Below are 21,016 nucleotides of genomic sequence, written 5' to 3'. Positions count from 1 at the left end.
CAACAAATATGATCAAAGTCGCAACTAAGATAACAATTGATCCAACAGCGTAACGATACCAAGCCTCATTATCAATGGCATATTTTCTAATCTTTCTAATATTCAAGCGCATTGCATCCATCTGGATCTTGTGATCACCGACGACATCGGCAACATGCAACTCCAATTTCATCTTCTCCTCTTCAATTATTTTCTATTTTTCTTTCAAATAATTGTTTTCTTTTTCAACCACATTTAACCTCTCGACAAGAGGGTCGGTTGGAATTTCTGGTTCACACACCTCCTAGATAAAAACATCTATGTCAAGTTGGTCGGCATAATTGTCATAAACACTTAATGAAACAATTAGTTATAAAAGATAATATACCACATCCGAATCATAGACCGGACCAGAGCCAACGGGGGCGGATATCAAAACCATGGCACTATATAATAACAAACAATAATAAAAGTAAGAAAATTATACAAGTAGCTATCTAAATCATACAAGTAAGAATTTTTTTCTTTTAAAAAGAATATAAGAACAAGAGGATCACCATGATGGTGCCGGCAACGAGATCCGCACGGGCGATCGACGGCGGTGAGGACGGGGACCGGGACTCGACGGCACCCTACACATTTGCAGACTATAAGAAGTTAATTTGAGCTCAAATTGTGCATCTAAATCAAATGAACTCCCACATACACACCTCCACTAAAACCCACAAACCACTCTACTTCTAGAGCATTTGAAATGAGCTAAACTAGAAGTGAGAGATGAAAGGATGAAGTTGCTAACTTTTAGAACACTCTTGTAGTTGGTACACTGCCAAACCTAGACAAATCTTGGGGAAAATGTAGCTTGGAGGTCGAGCTTAGAGAGGAGAAAGATTAAGTGTGGCTCGGGCATTTCATCGAACACCTCATGTGCATATGAGGTGTGAGCAGAGCAGCACAGACCTCGCACATGCCGGGCGGCCAAAAAACAGAGGAGTGAGCAGGTAGGGGTGATGTCTAGAACCCGGACTAGAGACTGACCTCTAGTCCTGGTTCCTGACATCAACCAGGACTAAAGGGGTTGCGCGAGGAGCGAGACCCTTTAGTCCCGATTCGTGTCTGGAACCGGGACTAAAGGGGTCAGACGAATGGTGTCTGCCGAGGCCCGGCCGGCGTCCTGGTTCGTAACACGACCGGGACTAATGCTCTGATTTGGCCAGGACCAAAGCCCTGTTTTCTACTAGTGCCACGTCCTCCTCATATATTTTTCCCGCTCCACCAAGAGATCGCAAGCTTATCAAGAGATATAAATGGAGAGAAACTCGATGCAACGAAGAAGCTTAAGACGGCACAAACCATGGCATCCATGACCGGTCTATCATAGTCGCGCCAGCAGGTTCACCGCCAGCAGGTGGACGAAGAACATAGAGTGAAACTACACTCCTAGCAGATCTGTTATGTGAACAGAGTAAGGAGCGCCTGCGATACCTCTAAGGCATGAGCAATATTTTCTCTAGAAAACGAGTGTTTGACAAAAAACTACCACATTGGGGTTGCCGTCCCAGTGAACAACCATATTCAAAAAAGTGACTGATAACTACCAAAAAAAGTTATTTTTGTGACTAAAAACTACCACTTTCAGAAAATAACCAGTTTAGATGATTTAAACGTGTTTATGACATGTGGGGCCCGTCTGTCAGGGCTGATGTGGCAGGAAGGTTAACTCTGTTATTTTGAAACATTAAGTTGACCGTTATGACAAGTGGACCCCTCACCTCAGCATCACCTCTTTCTTCCTCCTCATCTCTCTCTCTCTCTCTCTCTCTCTCTGGAATTTTAGCAAACACCTTACCAGCAGTAGAGCAGCACACCGGCGAGCTGCCGCTTGGCGCGCGACCCTGTCGCCGCCGAGTCGCCGGCGCCGTTAGTCAGGTGCTCGCGTTAGTGGTGGTAGTTCATGGGGCGGCGCAGGCAGGAGGACGCTGGGAGGCGGCGGAGCTGGATGGAGCACGGGGCAAAGAGGATGCCACTTGTCATAATGGTCAACTTAACTGTTTGAAATAACGGAGCAGACTTTCCTGCCACGACAGCCCTGACAGACAGGCTTCGCATGTCATAAACACGTTTAAATCGTCTAAACTGGCCATTTTTCGAAAGCGGTAGTTTTTAGTCATGAAATTAACTTTTTTTTGATAGTTATCAGTCACATTTTTGAATGTGGTAGTTCAGTGGGACGGCAGTCCCTAATATGGTAGTTTTTTGTCAAACACTCCTAGAAAACCAATATCCGGCTGCGCAAAATTGGTTCGTGAGAAAGGTGATAGATAGACGTTCCGCACAAATGATATTGACCGGAGACTCTTGGTCAGCTCAACTACTCAAGCACAGACGTCTCTGATTATAACTCAGAATTTGATGATACGCACACAGTCAGGCCATGAACCATCCTTGCATGAAGAGATTGAAAGCAGGTATCCTTTGTGTGAAAAAAAAAACCGCCCCAAGATGTAGTCTACAATTTTCCTTGAGTGCGATGGGGTGTAACGATGGTCCTCGTAGGAATGGAAATACCATCAACAACTCTCCTAAATTATTTGTTTTGGTTCTCTATTAAAAGGAGGCTTTAATATCTCTTAGTTTTCAATAGGACCCTGCTGCCATGGGAGGGTAGGACAAAAGATGCCGTGTAAATTCTTTCCATAAGCACGTATGACTATTTACGAAATACATGCCTACATTATATTTATGAATTGGAGCTAGTGCCGTATCGTCCTACGTTATGACTGTTATATGATGAATATCATCCAACGAATTCACCGATCCAATGCCTACGTATTTCTCTTATATTGTTCTTGCTTAGTTACTACTACTATCGTTATTGTTACACGTACTACAAAATCATTGCTATCACTGTTACTGTTACTATTACCGTTGCTACTACTATCAAAACTATCATATTACTTTCCTACTGCGATACCTCTAAGGCATGAGCCATATTTTCTCTAGAAAACCAATATCCGGCTGTGCAAAATTGGTTCGTGAGAAAGGTGATAGATAGACGTTCCGCACAAATGATATTGACCGGAGACTCTTGGTCAGCTCAACTACTCAAGCACAGACGTCTCTGATTACAACTCAGAATTTGATGATACGCACACAGTTAGGCCATGAACCATTCTTGCATGAAGAGATTGAAAGCAGGTATCCTTTGTGTGAAAAAAAAAACCGCCGCAAGATGTAGTCTACAATTTTCCTTGAGTGCGATGGGGTGTAACGATGGTCCTCGTAGGAATGGAAGTACCATCAACAACTCTCCTAAATTATTTGTTTACTAGTGCCATCCCATTTTCTATTCCTTTCCACACAGTGGACGTGGTAAACACTGGATCGTACATTCCCATTGGGGTATTATTTTGCCCGTAGCAATCGTGCACACAAGCCCTCTGGACCATCAACCAATCGTCAAGCTTGTTTTGCTATTACTGCTTGGTTGAAGGATGTATATCACGAAAACACATACCACCCTTTGACATAGGGAGCATCATTTTGTCCCAATTCAACAAGGACATCTTCCTTTTTCCTTTCTTTAGGATCCACCAACATATGTCGGACTAGCTTGAAGTGATCAATATTTCCTTCTTCCCAGAAAGCATCTCTCTCCCCCTTATCTTGCTTCCGAATACATGAAACAGCAAAGTAAAAGAAACCAGCCCCACGGATGTGAAATCCACACATTGCAGCTACAGGTTCAAAAGCTTAACAAAATCAGTGGCATAAGACCTAGCTTATTACAGACATGTGCTTATTACAGACAGCGGCAGGGAGCTAAGTGGAAGTTCTCACAGGCACGACCTGTGCGCTTTTAATTACAGGTGCATAAACACAGCCTTCGCAAGCCGGGGCGTAGATGGTGAAGGCAGAACCTGACGGAACAGCCAAGAACGCCGGACGAACCTATGGGTTGCGGGTGCCAGTATGCGTCTTTCTCGTCTTTGCCACGTAAAACATAGCTGGCTTGGCACCCATCATGTCGTGTCAAACACCCATGCTACCACCAGGTGGAGTGTTACCTCAATCAACTAAGCCGCACTCTTTGAGACCAAAGATCGCACATGCAGATATATATATCTACTCTTTACTCAAATAGAACCAATCATCCAAGCACCTTCTCATTTGCTGCAACTCCCATGAGCTCCTCAAATAGATACACACTAGATTCACCATACATAGTACGACCAACTTTCTTAAAACATTAAGGTAACTAGACGAAAGTTCATGGAACACAAGGCAATAAAAACTCACAAGTTTCTTCCTAAATACGAATACTATCTATATAAAGCTAACCTAGCAAAACAATTTTGAATGGTCTCTGTAACAGCTTCTAGGAACTGCAAAGGCATCATGGAACATAGTCCCGATCTAGGAACTCCCTCAAAGGCTCTTCTAGCGCCTCTGTAACAGCTTCCCACCCAGCAGTCGTCGGGTAACTCTCGTCCCAGTAGAACTTCTTGTCAGGATTCTTGCATAGGTCGTAGAGGCGCTCCCCTGACGGGCTAACCTGTCCACAGTACCCCAGCTCGGTGGAAGCCTCACAGCAAGGTGTCAGCTTGCGCTTGAAATTGTTTGACTGCTCCGATCCTTCACCTGCATACACATAGTTCCAACAGATGTTGAATAAAATGCATACATGTGAAACCAGATTTAATTTGCATCATGCGCGTGCAGACATATAAAGTACTTACCAGGGGCGTGATTGACGATGTCGGTGAAGGCAGTGTAGAGGTCCAGTATGTGGGCATTATTCTTGTTGCCCATGAGGTGTTCTATATTGATGTTGTGCACAGTCGCGGCATAGTTGGCCAGAAGGTTGCATGTCGTGTAGTTGTTCGAACTAGTCCGCAAAGGCGTGCAGCCAATGGGATGCATGTTGTTCACTAGTACCTTTCTCACACCTAGCCTATGTAGCTTCCCCACGTTCTTCGCAATCTCGGTCGTCACATTCCCAATATAACTATCAATCTGCATGGAAGAGAAGTTACTTGGTAAGAATATGGGTATATAGTAATTGCAGTCTGGTTAGTGGTTTGCAAGTTTGAGTCTGCTAACTACTACTCACATCGTCGAAGCTACTCAAGAAGGCATTCTCGACGTTGGCACCAGTCATGTAGTCACTGCCGGAGATGGAGACGAGAGCGACCGAGCTCTGAAGCTGTTGTTTTGAGATAACCCCAGCATTGAGTAGCCTCGTGAAAGCATTGACCTGTGTGGCAAGGGTCGGCACCTTCTTGTCCGGTACCTCGTAGACGCCAGCGCCGCCGAAAGCAAAGGTCATGCCAGATGGGTCACAAGATAGATGTGGCGTGAGCCTGTACGATGGAGGGGCTTCACTGAGGCCCAAGATCCTTGCTGCAAGGGAAATAAATCAATAAATATCAGGGTCCTTATTTTTAGTACAACACAGATAAGATTGTATGGGTCAGAACTAAAATTATCTAGAGCGTTCATATGATGTATTATTTTGAATGGTCTAAGATATAAGGTTGTACGTGCTCAAAAATAAATTCTCTATCTAGCTAGGTACATAAAACAATAGCGTATCAGTATATATCTAGCTACGTACCAATGAAGTCAGATTGAATCCAATAGTTGGAAAGGCGTCCAGTTGGAACAGGAGTCGCAGATCCACGGGAGTTGAGATAGGAGCCGTAGGGATAGCTCCATTGACGCCATGTATCGGTCTTTGGGAGGTTGCCGTTGTCGACGAAGCCATCGCCGAAGACGAACATGCTGGACCATTGGTTCTTTGACCCCTGATCAGCCGAAGGTGTGCCTCGTGCCTCCACACGAGCCCCTGTCAGATAGATCAATCATGTCTCAGTGCATGCATGAAGAACTTGACGAGATCGAAGTAACATGTATACTTGAAGAGCTAACAACGAATATCTAAAAGCGAAAGCAAGGCAGTAGGAGTAAGTAGTTTTGTATGTGCATACCATCCAATGCAAGGACGACGAGGAGAAGGCAGAAGACGGTCGGCATGAGCTTCATGGTTACGAGGCCGGCGCCCGGCGCGGAAGCTGATGGGTATAGCTATGGGGAGATGGTTGTGGCCGTGCATGCGCCTATGGCCATATTTATAGAAGATTCTTCTGATCGGTAGGTACGTACGTATGGCACATGGACTCAGTAATCCCACGTACGTACGCTTGTAGCTATAGCTGCTGCCAGACTAAGAATGCATGCGTCAACGTGGAGACGAAGAAACGTCTTGGGAGGAGACCCATAGATAGAAGAATCCTGTAGCAAACTTTGAACGACAGATAGATAGAATGGTGCGTCCTACCTGTACCTAGCTAGATACAGGTAATGTGTTAACTTGAAAGTCCAACCCGGCCACCTGGATCCAGAAATCCTTGTACCTGTTAACTTGGAAGTCCTACCCTGCACCTGGTTCGGAAAATTGGTTGGGCCGCAACTTGGAGGTCACACCGGATCAGGTGAGATGCAGGACCAGGGAACAGCCGGGTGCTCCCCGGCGCGCGCTTTTTCTAGCTAGCCGGACGTGCTCTGCGTTCGCGTGTTTCAAACAACACTAGATAGGGGGCGCGGCTTGCCGCGCGTTGCCCGCCAAACTGCGGGCAACCAGATATGAATATAACCATTTTGAAAGATTGTTTGACGTAAAACATGATAACATTAGCAAACTAAAATTTTAGCTCTTTTACATGATCACAACATTCCTCCAGAAAACAGGCACAACAATTTTCTCAAAATATGAATTTAAGTATGATAATAAACATGTGTTGCTAGCACATTCTTGGGACTAATATACATAAGAGTCCAGGAAGACAACATATATGCTTGGCAGTTTCTCGGCAATAATCACATATACCAAAATATATGTACAGCATTATCTATAGTGTGAATAGTAGCCAAACATATTTGTACATAGTGTGTTCCATTGCTCAAGTATAATTTGCTCATGGAACAACACATAACACTATATGATACATGACATAGGACACATAGCTTGTATGATGCATGCGAAAGGTTTTGCATCAATTCTATGAATCTGGAAGGATCGTTGTTTTGAGTCTGAATCAAAGCTCCTGGTTGGAAGAGAGACGACAAATCGATACTTCCTTGAAATAACAGCGCCTAACCATCTTGGGATAGAATCATCCCCGTGTGTGTACGCCACGTTTAAGAAGAAAAAAAATCCAATTTGCAATAGATCCAGTGGACACCATAAAAAAAATCATAAATCCGATAGGCATCAGATAAGTGTGGCAATGCGTTATTTAAAGAGTGCACTAATGGTGATCTGTAGTATGTAAAAAAACATGGAGAAAACACCAGCACATAAAAGGGAATAAAATGAGGTAATGTAAACATCTAACAGCTCCATGGTGAAACTTTTCTTAGTAAAGATTGTGTATCATAACAACCTGGTAAAAATCCCACACTTTCACTCCTTACAATCCATGGTAAAACACTTTAAGATAACGAACAGTTATTTGCGAGGTACACACACTCACATACTTATAATTAGTACAATCCCAAATGCGATATGACTGCCATATAAGAACAAAGTGCATGCATTTTGCAGTCGCTACCGAGTAGGGCATTTTGGAGACCGAGCAGGCCTTAGTGTGTGATGTATATGTGTGTATGTGTAAAATTCAAAGATGTAATGTGTATGTGTATAAAATTTCAGGATGAAATACACTGAATTGCGAGCTGCACAAAAAAAACACAGACTTTGAGGGTGAACAATAGACATGCCAAAAAGCCCCTGATTTTTTAGTTTTTTGTGTAGCTCTCATTTTAGGGTATTTCGACCTAAAAATCTACACACATGTACATTATGTCTCTAGGTAAACGTGTATTCTTTCAGAATTTTTTGAAACTGAAAAGTATGAATGTTGAAGTTTTCAAATCAAGGCCTCCATGGAGCTCGGTCTCCGTTTGGCATTTTTCGCTACCGAAGGCACTTACCACCGAAACTGGAGAATCAAACTTACCTACAGTTGGGCTGGCCAGCGCTCTGCCATGCGCGTTCATGACGTCGTGTTGGAGGTGAGGTTCACCGCTAGGGCAGGAGCCTTTCTTCGTACTTGCCAGTGCGACGTGTGCTGCATGTGCTCGTTTGTTGTAGCAAGCCTGGTTGTGCTCTGCGCGCAAGTATTGGGAGCAACAACATATATGGTAGAGCACCTTTCGTTCATCAACATCCATGGTAAATACTTTAAGATAAATGAACTATTTTTGTGAGTTACACACTCTGAAATACTTTTTAGTACAACCCCAAATCCCAAATACATGTGAACTCAATACACACTACATAAATAGGGACTAGGGGCAGCATGCAAATCCATCGAGAGGCAATTACAAACCACTACACGTAACAGATTCATATATTTCTCTTAGTTCCACTTGCGTACCGACTAAATTACAACCAATTTATAAGAGAGTACAATACACATATTATTTGTATTATTTTAGAGATCGAACATCGGACGATTGAACTGCTACACGCATCATAGCTTGCCTGAGTAAAAACAAGATTTAATTCAATAAGACAAAGTCTCTGAGGTGCGCAGTATGTACATAAGTAGAGCAATAAATCATTACCATCCATAAGCAAGATACTATAGAGTTCACTTGTTTTTTGTTCCTGTAGACTTCGGTTTTCCGGCACCATGAGACTCTGCATGCCCCCTTTGACTGCTGCTTGCTGATGATTGCCCATTCCTATTGCTCGCTGATGATGATGGGGCTTGACGTCTGGGTTGATCTGCATGCACGCAAGATCACCGGGAGATGACAAAAGAAACTTTAGCAAAATCATTTTGGACAAGGAATGGAACCTAGATAAAAAAATGCAGAGCAGAAAATCAGGTGCCACGTAATGGACATATATGTTCACTGCAGTCTAGTGTGATATGAGTCGATTAGTACTCCCTCCGTTGATGTATACAAAGCCATTTAGTCTTTTCTTTGTTTAAATCAAGTAGTGTCAATTTTGATCAAGTTTACATGAAAAAGTATCAGCATATATAATACCTAATCATTACATTTTGAATACGTATTTCATGATAGATCCAGTAAAATTGATTCAGTAAAAGTGATCTTGTATGCATAGGTGAAGCCGTGGAGTATTGTATACATAGGCAGGACTCTATGCCTCCAGCCACTTTCACCATGTAAATACTTCCTGATTGTAGACGTTAATTTTTGGTAATACAAAGTCAGTGGGGGTCTTCCCCACTGTCCAGAGCTTCAAAAAAAAAACTCTATACCTCCAGCTCGAGTGACAAGGTACAAACCAGTAGAAGATGCCTGACTTTGTTTCTGCTGCTCTGTTGTGGATGGTCTCCTTCCACTCGCAGGCATACCACTAGCTGCATGACAATCAACTAATTACTAAAAGAATATAGATGATAACTCTTATTCCCCGCAATCAAGTTTCTAATACAAGCACAGGGCTTAATCCTTGCTCCATGGGAAATCAGTACATGCGTATGTGGGTTACTAAGCACAGATTCCAAAATAAATGACTTGCTATAGATGGTGTGCAGCAAATTTTTAAGATGAAAGATAGTATTATTAGATTTATCATCCAAAATATTTCAATAGTACAAACTTTTCTGCAACATATGCTCACTAAAGCTAATGGTCAATGATTCATGTTCAAGACATGTCAATGTCAAAAAATTTATCTATTTACAGAGGCGGGATAGAATACACTCAAGTTATCCATGCATCAAAGGAAGAGGTGGTACTAAATTAGTTTTTCTTGTACTAGCACAGGGCTTAATCCTCAGTACATGAAAAATCAGAAGATATATAAGTTAAATGGTTACTACATGCATCCGTGGGTTAATAACCACAGATTCAAAAATAAATGACTTGATAGAAGGCGTGAAGCAAAATTTTCTATCTCTTATTACTTGTATAAAAATATTTATATATCGGTAAGATGAAAAATACTTCAAATAGTACAAAGTTTTCCAGCTCAAATAATCGTATACAAAGTTTTTCTGCAGCAGATGCCTACTAAACCTAATGATCTAGGATTCATGTTCAAGACATGTCAATGTCAAAAATATTATATGTTTATGAAGGCTGGATAGAATAGACTCAAGTGATCCATGAAAGGAAGAGGTGGTACTAATTAATCAATACCTGAAGATGCATGTTTACCGGCATTACGCAATGTCACTGGAGTAACAGGATTCATACTCATCGCTGCATGTCAAATCAGATTACTTTCAGGTAATCTAATACAAAATAATACATAACTTAACTCTGCCTATACTCGAGCAATCGGTGAGAGGTACTAACCCGTGGCAGCCCGTGCATTCAAGGCTTCCTGTTGTCGAGTATTAGGTGTTGGCGAAGCCGAATGAATCTTCAGTGGAGTAACCGTCTTGCTACTGCCCCCTGCACGGCATATCAGGCATATAAAGATAAGTTAGTAAAGTAGAGTGCATGTGGTATAGGAGTGCTATGCTAATCATTACAATGCTAACCAGCTCACCCTTTGCCATTTTGTTGCTGTTGGAGGCCATAATGCTTAACTGTTTGTGAGCTAGGTTGAAAATATCGATTCTTATAGGCGCATATGGAGCAGCATTGTAAAAATCGCATCAACTCGAACGATCATGAAATCTAAAACTAGTACGTCTATAATAACTAAAATTTTAATTTCCACTAGCTGATTACAATGATGTGGGATTGTATGGACTCCTCTGAGTGAGTGCTAATGTTATTAAATGTTTAATTTGACCCATGAATTTTGCTTTGACTGGATCTACCTAGCCAGTGGAATATGTGTGAATGCACGCAGTATGGAAATGGTTTGGAAATTATTGGAAGTGCATTCAAATTAATGTTGAGCTCTCTGAACACGACGTGCAAGCCACATATAAAATATATTTCTAATCGCAAACGAAATAGTGCCCACATGTATGTGGTTGTGATCAGCTCCTCGACAGATATATCTTTCAACTATATTTAGTAGTAGCTGAAATAGGACACGAAAATGCACTAATAAATGTTTACATTTATTTTTCCTTGGTAGTAATCGGCACAAAATGTAGTGATAGTCTTCTAAAGGTGTGAACAATATATCCTGAAATAAGTGCTGGATCATGTGTAGTTTCCTTGACCTTGGCATTCAAAATAGCACAAGTCTTTTGAGAGTGTAGGAGATCTTTACCTAGCTAGGTCCTAGTATTCTACACGAAAACAGCAATTGGTATACATATGTTATAACTGTCATAGCGCAGCTTTTCTTGATTTGACTAGCTGAGTTATATGCGTACATATAGTAGATGTTCCTTCATCGTCGTTCCAAGTTGGAACATAAGTTAATTGATTAACACATCGAGTCAAGCCATTTTTACTTTTAGAATTTGCATGATGTATGTTCCTCATTACTAATACGGGAATTTTTTTGCTTGAATAATTTATTGGTCACATAGCTAATTAACCAGTACAATTGAATCTTAGAATATTTAATTAAGAGGAGATGCGTACAAACAACACAGTGTTGCACCGCAAAAAAAATATATAAGGCATGATTGTCCTGTATTATAGCGCATGTCATAAGCGATTAGCTAGTCGAAAAGCTATATCAACAGCAGAACTGTTCTGAGTGTGCATAAACTAGGGCATTTGGTTTGGTCTGACCATCTTGGAGTTTTGGACACCATCAACGGAAGAAACTTGCTTGACTTATTCTTACAGTGAGCCTTTTGTTTTTACTTAAGGAGTACAGATGTATAAGAAGTTCAACGCATTGTGGCAGATGTTCATACGGCCCTCAAGTTTGACACCCGAATAACCCATAGGAGGCTCCGTGTCTTCCGCATCTGTTTTCCTGATCCTATCTACCCTCCGTATATTATATTAAAAGTTATATGAATATGTTCTCGACAGTAGTTTCCATTCATTTGTTGTTATATATGAACAAATTTCGTTTATTTATAGGACCCATAGTCTATTTGACCCTGTAAAATTTATTCCTTAATATGGCATCCTCGATGTGAGTTTGTGCGGCGCATCTAGGTTTGCTAAATCCACTCATTTTTAGTCCCAATTAGTGTTTCACAAAACAAAGTGCCGATATACTAATATATCCTACAAGTGTCTGGGAGGCTCTTTCCCATTCACATACTTGGCCTTGACCTTGAGCATAACCTGCCTACGAATTACACCCCTGATTCAAGTAAGGGAAAAGAGATTAGGTATGTGTCTGATTATGGAGGGACACTTCAAATTATCAATGTTTTTCTTTCATCTCTCCCAAACTTATGAGTTGTCTCAAATTATATGATGGCACCATGGAGGGGTTTGATAAATATACGATACACAATTTTCGGATGAGGAAGGATTCAAAGAAGAAGAATACACCTTCGGCTACATTTAATATAGACTGCAGGGAAAAGATTAGGAAGGTCTTGGGTCATTAACCTAGAAGTTCAGAATTTCAAACATCAAGGATGGGTTGCTAGTTGGAATCCAAATAAAAAAATCAAGCAGGAATTATAACGACGTGTAGGCAGGGACAAAGCTAGAAAAAAAGTTTAATGGGGTCATCTTCTATAAATAAACAATGATTATTGCTAAATTGGTGAAGGATTTGCTAATTTCATTCGGGTCAATTTACCCCATAGCTTACAAGGCAGCTCCGTCCCTGCGTGTAGGTGTAGGCATGATTTGAAACAGTCCAACGAAGATATGACTAGTGATGGATATGCAAATGCCCCTGGTTAAGTTTTATCCACTAGGGATAGGAAATTATGGATCGTGCTTTTACAACCTTTCCCATAAATATCATCTACTATGGTTGTTGGATCCATTTAGTTTTCAGTGGGAATTGGATTAACAAAGGGATTTTCCTTTTCTGTGTCAACCTTGGCCAATGAAGACTGGGTTGCTATCCCTATTAAAAATGATGGCTAGGATGCTAGGTTGCCTAAGCATATATGAGTATCAAGAACTTTCTAGTTGGTTTTTTGCGTCAAAGAGACTCTTCCGAGAAGCGACTGAAAATAACCACCACTTTCCCTCGCTGCCACACCAATGAATGCGTTGATTGTTTCTGACCAGTTTGTGACAACAAGGTCGTGGACTACAACTGTTTGGCTCGCTGTCACTTCCTCTTAGACAATGTATGATGTGCCCCTCATAGGGGTAATCAACCAGTGGTTATGAACTCAAACCATATGTGGGGAGGGTTTTTAGACATGAGTTAGGGAATCTGATGAACTCATACCATATGTGATGAACTCAAAACTAGATGAAATAAGCATTATTATATTTATCATGAAAAATAATTCAAACAATAGAAAGTTTTGCAGCTGAAAGAAATATACAAAAAAATTCTGCAGAATATGCCTACTAAAGCTAATGATCTAGGATTCATGTTCAAGATGTGTCAATGCCATAAATATTATATTTTTACAAAGGCCCGATAGAATATACTCAAGTGGTCCATGAAAGGAAGAGGTGGTACTAATTAGTCAGTACAAGAAGATGCATGTTCCCCGGCGTTACGCGATGCTGGTGGAGTAACAGGATTCGTACTCATCTTTGCATGTCAAATCAGATTACTTTCAGGTAATCGAATACAAAATAATAAATAACTTAACTATGGATATACTCGAGCCATCGGTGAGAGGTACTAACCCGTGGCAGCCCGTGAACTCGCCGCATCATGTTGTCGAGTATTAGATGTCGTTGAAGCCGAATGAATCTTCAGTGGAGTAACCGTCTTGCTACTGCCCCCTGCATGGTATATGAGACATATATAAATAAGTTAGTAAAATAGCGTGAATGTGATATTGTAGTGCTATGCTAATCATTGCAACGCTAGCCATCTCACCCTTCGCCATTTTGTTGTTGTTGCTGGAGGCCATAAAGCTAACCTTTTGTGAGCTAGGTTGAAGTGTGATTGCCAAATGCATCGGAAAAATCGATTCTTATAGACGCATATGGAGCGGGCATTGTAAAAATCGCATCAACTAGCATGATCATGACATCTAATGCGAAACTTCTACGTGTATAATAACTAAAATTTTAATTTGCACTAGTTGATTACATTGTTGTTGAAGTGTATGGACTCCTTTGAGTGAGTGCTAATGCCATTGAATGTTTAATTTGACCCATGAGTTTTGCTTTGACTGGATCTACCTAGTCAATGGAATATGCGTCGAATGCACGTGGTCCAGAAATGGTTTGGAAATTATTGGAAGTGCATTCAAATTCATGTTGAGCTCTCTGAACACGACGTGCAAACCACATATAAAATATATTTTGAGTCGCAAACGAAATAGTGCCACATGTACGTGGTTGTGATCAGCTCCTCCGCAGATGTATCTTTCAAACAATATTAATTAGTAGCTGAAATAAGGCATGAAAATGTGCTAATAGATTTTACGTTTCTTTTGGCTTGCTAGTAAACAACAAAAAATGTAATGATTGTCTTCTAAGGGTGTGAACAAGATATCCTGAAATAACTGATGGATCATCTGTAGTTTCTTGACCTTGGCATTCAAATTAGCACAAGTCTTTTGAGAGTTAATGTAGGAGATCATTAACTATCTAGGTCATAATATTCTACACGAAAATAGCTATGGGTATACATATGGTATAACTGTCATGGCGCAGCTTTTCTTGATTTGACTAGCTGATGTATATGTGTACATATAGTAGATGTTCCTTAGTCATCGTTCCAAGTTGGAAAAAACTTAATGGATTAGCACATCGAGTCAAGCCATTTTTTCTTTTAGAATTTGCACGATATGTGTTCCTCGTTACTAATATAGGAATTCTTTTTGCTTGAATAATTTATTGGGTACATAGCTAATTGACCAGTACGATCCAATCTTAGTATGTTTATTAAGAGGAGAAGCATACAGAGAACACAGTGTTGCCCCCGCAAAACAAATTAGGGCATAACTGTCATGTATTATAGTGCACGTCATGAGCGATAAGCTATTCAGGAAGCTATATCAACAACATAACTGTTCTGTGGTGTGCATAAACAAAGACATTTGGTTTGGTCCAACCATCTTGGAGTTTTAGACACCATTAACGAAAAAAACTTGCTTGACTTATTCTTATAGTAAGCCTTTCTTTTTACTTAGGGAGTACAGATGTATAAGAAATTAAACACAATGTGGTGTTTGCTCAGAGGGCCCTCGGGTTTGACGCCCGAATAACCCATAGGAGGCTTCGTATCTTCCGCGTCTCTTCTCCTGACATTATCTATCACCCGTATTTTTATCAGAAGTTATGAACATGTGCTCGGCAGTAGCTTCCATTCAATAAATTTATACGAACAAATTCCAGTTTATTTATGGGACCCATAGTCTATTTGAGCCTGTAAAATTTATTCCATAATATGCCATCCTCTATGTGAGTTTGTGCGGCTCGATTAAACCATTGAAGCCACCCTGGATCTAGGTTTGCAAATCCACTCATTTTTCAGTCACAATCAATGTTGCAGAGGAAGTGCAGATATACTCATATTCCGAACAGCGTCAGGGCGGCTCTTTCCCTTTCACATACTTGGGCTTGACTTTGAGTATAACATACCTAAGAATTCTACCACTGATTCAAGGAGAGGAAAAGAGATTAAGTATGTGTTCTAATTCGATAGAGGGAGACTTCAAATTATAAATGTTGTTCTTTCATCTCTTCCAACCTTATTGAGTTGTCTCAAATTATACAATGGCACCACAGAGGGGTTTGATAAATATACAAGACACTACCTTTGGACTAGGAAGGATTCAAAGAAGAAGAATACACCTTTGGCTGCAATTCCTTTAGACCGCAGGGAAAAGGATTAGGAAGGTTTTGGGTCATTAATCTGGAAGTTCAGAATTTCAAACAAGGATGGATAGCTACTTGGAATCCAAATAAAAAATCAAGCAGGAATTAAAAAGCCACGTTGGTGTGGGCGTGATTTGAAACGGTCCAATGAAGATATGACTTGTGATGGATATGCAAATACACCATGTGAGGTTTTATCCAGAAGGTATAGGAAATGATGGATCATGATTTTACATCCTTGCCCATGAATATCATCTACTATGGTTACTAGAACCATTTAGTTTTACGTGGGAATTGGACTAACAAAGGAATTTTCTACTATATGTCAATCTTGGCCATTGTAGGTCGGGCTCTTATCCCTATAACAAATGGAATGGCTAGGATACTAGGTTTCCTAAGCATATATGAGTATCGGGTACTTTGTAGTAGAATGTTTGCGTCAAAGAGCCTCTTTCGAGAAGCAATTGAAAAAACTACCACTTTCCCTCGGTGGCACTCCAATGCATGTGTTGATTGATTCTGATGAGTTGGTTACAACATGGTCGTGGATTACAACTGTTCAAATGGCTGTCACTTCCTCTTGGACCGTGTGTGATGTGCCTGTAATAGGGGTAATCGACCAGTGGTTATGAACTCAAAACCATATGTGGGGACGTTTTTAGACATGAGTAATATTACGGTCAAAACCAAAGTATCCGCAATCTAAGCAACCATTGCAAAATTGAGCATGGCCGAAAAAAGGGAAAGTGGTGATCGTGGTTGGGGGGGGTGAATTGCTCAAGTGGCAAATGGTCCTACTTCGAGACTCGTGTGTGTTCCTCTTCAGATAGGGTTTTTAAAAATGTATTAGAGCATGTGATGAACTCAAACCATATGTGATGAACCCAAAACCAGATGAAAAAGGCATTATTAGATTTATCATGAAAAATATATCAAACAATACAAAGTTCTGCAGCTCAGAAAAACATATACAAAGTTTTTCTACAAAATACGCCTACTCAAGCTAATGATCTAGGATTCATGATCAAGACCTGTCAATGCCTAAAATATTATATGTTTACGATTGCCGGATAGAATAGACTCAAGTGATCCATGAAAGGAAGAGGTGGTACTAATTAGTCAGTACAAGAAGATGCATGTTCACCAGCGTTACGCGATGCCAATGGAGTAACGGGATTCACACTCATCTTTGCATGTCAAATCTAACTAATTTCAGGTAATCGAATACAAAATAATAAATAACTTAACTATGGATATACTCGAGCCATCGGTGAGAGGTACTAACCCGTGGCAGCCCGTGAACTCGTGGCATCATGTTGTCGAGTATTAGGCGTTGGCGAGGCCGAATGAATCCTTAGTGGAGTAACTGTCTTGCTACTGCCCCCTGCAAGGTATATCAGACATATATAAATAAGTTAGTAAAGTAGCGTGCACGTGACATAGGAGTGCTATGCTAATCATAGCACCGCTAGCCAGCTCACCCTTCGCCATTTTGTTGTTGTTGTTGGAGGCCATAATGCTTAACCGTTTGTGAGCTAGGTTGAAGTGTGATTGCCAAATGTATCGCAAAAATCGATTCTTATACACACATATGGAGCGAGCATTGTAAAAATTGCATCAACTAGAATGATCATGACGCCTAATGCGGAACTAGTACGTGTATAATAACTAAAATTTTAATTTGCACTAGTTGATTACATTGATGTTGAAGTGTATGGACTCCTTTGAGTGAGTGCTAATGTCATTGAATGTTTAATTTGACCCATGAGTTTTGCTTTGACTGGATCTACCTAGTCAATGGAATATGTGTCGAATGCACGCGGTCCAGAAATGGATTGGAAATTATTGGAAGTGCATTCAAATTAATGCTGAGCTCTCTGAACACGACGTGCAAACTACATATATAATATATTCTAGTTGCAAACGAAATAGTGCCCACTTGTACGTGGTTGTGACCAGCTCCTCCACAGATATATCTTTCAAACTACATTTATTACTAGCTGAAAAAAGGCACGAAAATGTGCTAATAAATTTTACATTTCTTTTGGCTTGCTAGTAAACGGCAAAAAATGTACTGATAGTCTTCTAAAGGTGCGAACGAGATATCCTGAAATAAGTGCTAGATCATGTGTAGTTTCTTGACCTTGGCATTCAAATTAGCAAAAGTCTTTTGAGAGTTAATGTAAGAGATCTTTAACTAGCTAGGTCCTAATATTCTACACGAAAACAGCTATGGGTATACATATGGTATAACTGTCATGGTGCAGCTTTTCTTGATTTCACTAGCTGATGTTTATGTGTACATATAGTAGATGTTCCTTAGTCGTCGTTCCAAGTTGGAAAAAATGTTAATGGATTAACACATCGAGTCAAGCCATTTATTATTTTAGAATTTGCATGATATGCGTTCCTCATTACTAATATAGGAATTCTTTTTTGCTTGAATAATTCATTGCGTACATAGATAATTGACCAGTACAATTCGATCTTAGTATGTTTAATTAAGAGGAGAAGCAAATAGACAACATAGTGTTGCCCCCGCAAAACAAATTAGGGCATAATTGTCTTGTATTATTGTGCATGTCATGAGCAATAAGCTATTCCAAAAGTTATATCCACAACAGAACTGTACAGTGGTTTGCATAAACTAAGATATTTGGTTTAGTCCAACCATCTTGGAGTTTTAGACACCATTAACGAAAGAAACTTGCTTGGCTTATTCTTACAGTAAGCCTTTCTTTCTACTTAAGGAGTAGAGATGTATAAGAAGTTAAACGCATTGTGGCGTTTGCTCAGAGGGCCCTCGGGTTTGATGCCCGAATTACCCATAGGAGGCTTCGTGTCTTCCGCATCTCTTCTCCTGATCCTATCTATCACCAGTATTTTTATCATAAGTTATGAACATGTGCTCAGTAGTAGGTTCCATTCATTAATTTTACATGAACAAATTTCGGTTTATTTATGGGACTCATAGTCTATTTGACCCTGTAAAATTTATTCCTTAATATGCCATCCTCTATGTGAGTTTGTGCGGCTCGATTCAACCGTCAAAGCCACCGTGGATCTTGGTTTGCAAAATGCACTCGTTTTCAGTCCCAAACAATGTTGCAGAGGACAAAGTGCTGATATACTCATATATCATACAACATCAGGGAGGCTCTTTCCCTTTCACATACTTGGGCTTGACTTTGAGCATAACATGCCTAGGAATTCTACACCTGATTGAAGGAGGGGAAAAGAGATTAAGTATGTGTTCTAATTCTAAAGAGAGAGACTTCAAATTATAAATGTTGTTCTTTCATCTCTTCCAACCTTATTGAGTGGTCTCAAATTATATAATGGAACCACGGAGGGGTTTGATAAATATACGAGACACTACCTTTCGACGAGGAAGGATTCAATGAAGAAGAATACACCTTTGGCTGCAATTTCTTTAGACCGCGGGGAGAAGGATGAGGAAGGTTTTGGGTCATTAATCTGGAAGAGGAATTTCAAACAAGGATGAATTGCTACATGGAATCCAAAAAAATCAAGCAGGAATTATAAAGGCGCGTAGGTGTGGGCGTGATTTGAAACGGTCCAACGAAGGTATGACTTGTGATGGATATGCAAATGATAGATCATGAATTTATATCCTTGCCCATAAATATCATCTAGTACGGTTACTAGATCCATTTAGTTTTACGTGGGAATTGGATTAACGAAGGATTTTTCTATTTCTGTGTCAACGTTGGCCATTGTAGATCGGGCTCTTATCCCTATAACAAACGGAATGGCTAGGATACTAGGTTTCCTAAGCACATATGAGTATTGGGTACTTTGTAGTAGAATGTTTGCGTCAAAGAGCCTCTTCTGAGAAGCAATTGAAAAAAACTACCACTTTCCCTCGGTGCCACTCCAATGCATGCGTTGATTGTTTCTGATGAGTTGGTGACAACATGGTCATGGAGTACAAATGTTTCGCTGACTGTCACTTCCTCTTGGACCGTGTGTGATGTGCACGTCATAGGGGTAATCAACCAGTGGTTATGAACTCAAAACCATATGTGGGGAGGGTTTCTAGACATGAGTTATATTAGGGTCAAAACCAAAAGTTTCCGCAATCTAAGCAACCATTGCAAACTTGAGTGTGGCCAAAAATAGGGAAAGTGGTGGTGTTGGTGGGGGGGGGGGGGGGGGGTTCTCAAGTGGCAAATGGTCATACTTCGTCACTCGGGTGGATTCCTCTTTAGTTAGGGTTTTTTAACATGAGTTAGAGCATGTGATGAACTCAAACCATATGTGATGAAGTCAAAACCAAATGAAAAGAGCATTATTAGATTTATCATGAAATTTCAAACAAATACAAAGTTTGTCTGCATAATATGCCTACTAAAGCTAATGATCTAGGATTAATGTTCAAGACATGTCAATGCCAAAAATATTATCTGTTTACGATTGCCGGATACAATAGACTCAAGTGATCCATGAAAGGAAGGGGTGGTACTAATTAGTCAGTACAAGAAGATGCATGTTCACCGGCGTAACTGGATTCGTACTCATCTTTGCATGTCAAATCAGATTACCTTCAGGTAATTGAATACAAAATAATGGATAACTTAACTATGGGTGAGAGGTACTAACCCGTGGCAGCCCGTGAACTCGTGGCATCATGTTGTCGAGTATTAGGTGTTGGCGAAGCCGAATAAATCTTCAGTGGAGTAACCGTCTTACTACTGCCCCCTGCATGGTAGATGAGACATATATAAATAAGTTAGTAAAATAGCGTGAATGTGATATAGTAGTGCTATGCTAATCATTGCAACGCTAGCCATCTCACCCTTCGCCATTTTTTTGTTGTTGTTGGAGGCCATAATGCTTAACCTTGTGATCTAGGTTGAAGTGTGATTGCCAAATGCATCGGAAAATCGATTCTTATAGACGCAATGGACCGGGCATTGTAAAAATCGCATCAACTAGAATGATCATGACGTATAATGCGAAACTTGTACATGTATAATAACTAAAAATTTAATTTGCACTAGTTGATTACATTGATGTTGAAGTGTATGGACTCCTTTGAGTGAGTGCTAATGTCATTGAATGTTTAATTTGACTCATGAGTTTTGCTTTGACTGGACCTACCTTGTCAATGGAATATGTGTCGAATGTACGCGGTCCAGAAATGGTTCGGAAATTATTGGAAATGCATTCA

The 21,016-nt window shown here is 40.4% G+C and overlaps 2 protein-coding genes across 5 annotated transcripts; both read right to left on the bottom strand.

Annotated features, from left to right (window-relative positions):
• Positions 1–4,375: 4,375 nt before the first annotated feature.
• On the bottom strand, positions 4,376–6,024 carry LOC109754895 (GDSL esterase/lipase At3g09930-like). Its single transcript, XM_020313782.1, has 5 exons — positions 5,970–6,024; positions 5,597–5,827; positions 5,093–5,382; positions 4,719–4,995; positions 4,376–4,620 (listed from the first exon to the last, which is right to left on the bottom strand). The coding sequence occupies exons 1-5, from the start codon at positions 6,022–6,024 to the stop codon at positions 4,376–4,378; spliced, it is 1,098 nt and encodes a 365-aa protein (XP_020169371.1).
• Positions 6,025–8,241: 2,217 nt separating this feature from the next.
• On the bottom strand, positions 8,242–20,813 carry LOC109754898 (uncharacterized). Of its 4 annotated transcripts, XM_020313786.4 has the most exons (10): positions 20,642–20,813; positions 20,446–20,544; positions 19,202–19,299; positions 17,108–17,206; positions 13,675–13,773; positions 10,324–10,422; positions 10,165–10,227; positions 9,279–9,380; positions 8,611–8,773; positions 8,242–8,527 (listed from the first exon to the last, which is right to left on the bottom strand). In XM_020313786.4, the coding sequence occupies exons 3-9, from the start codon at positions 19,293–19,295 to the stop codon at positions 8,637–8,639; spliced, it is 693 nt and encodes a 230-aa protein (XP_020169375.1). In that variant the 5' UTR covers positions 19,296–19,299; positions 20,446–20,544; positions 20,642–20,813; the 3' UTR covers positions 8,242–8,527; positions 8,611–8,636. The 4 variants fall into 4 exon arrangements, with proteins under 4 accessions (XP_020169375.1, XP_020169373.1, XP_020169374.1 ...); XM_020313784.4 differs by lacking the exon at positions 19,202–19,299; XM_020313785.4 differs by lacking the exon at positions 19,202–19,299 and having other exon boundaries at positions 9,306–9,380.
• Between the last annotated feature and the right edge of the window lie 203 nt (positions 20,814–21,016).

This window comes from Aegilops tauschii, chromosome 7 (genome assembly GCF_002575655.3).
Source record: "Aegilops tauschii subsp. strangulata cultivar AL8/78 chromosome 7, Aet v6.0, whole genome shotgun sequence".
In the NCBI taxonomy this organism is placed as follows: domain Eukaryota; kingdom Viridiplantae; phylum Streptophyta; class Magnoliopsida; order Poales; family Poaceae; genus Aegilops; species Aegilops tauschii.
This window is presented reverse-complemented; position numbering and strand designations above follow the sequence as displayed.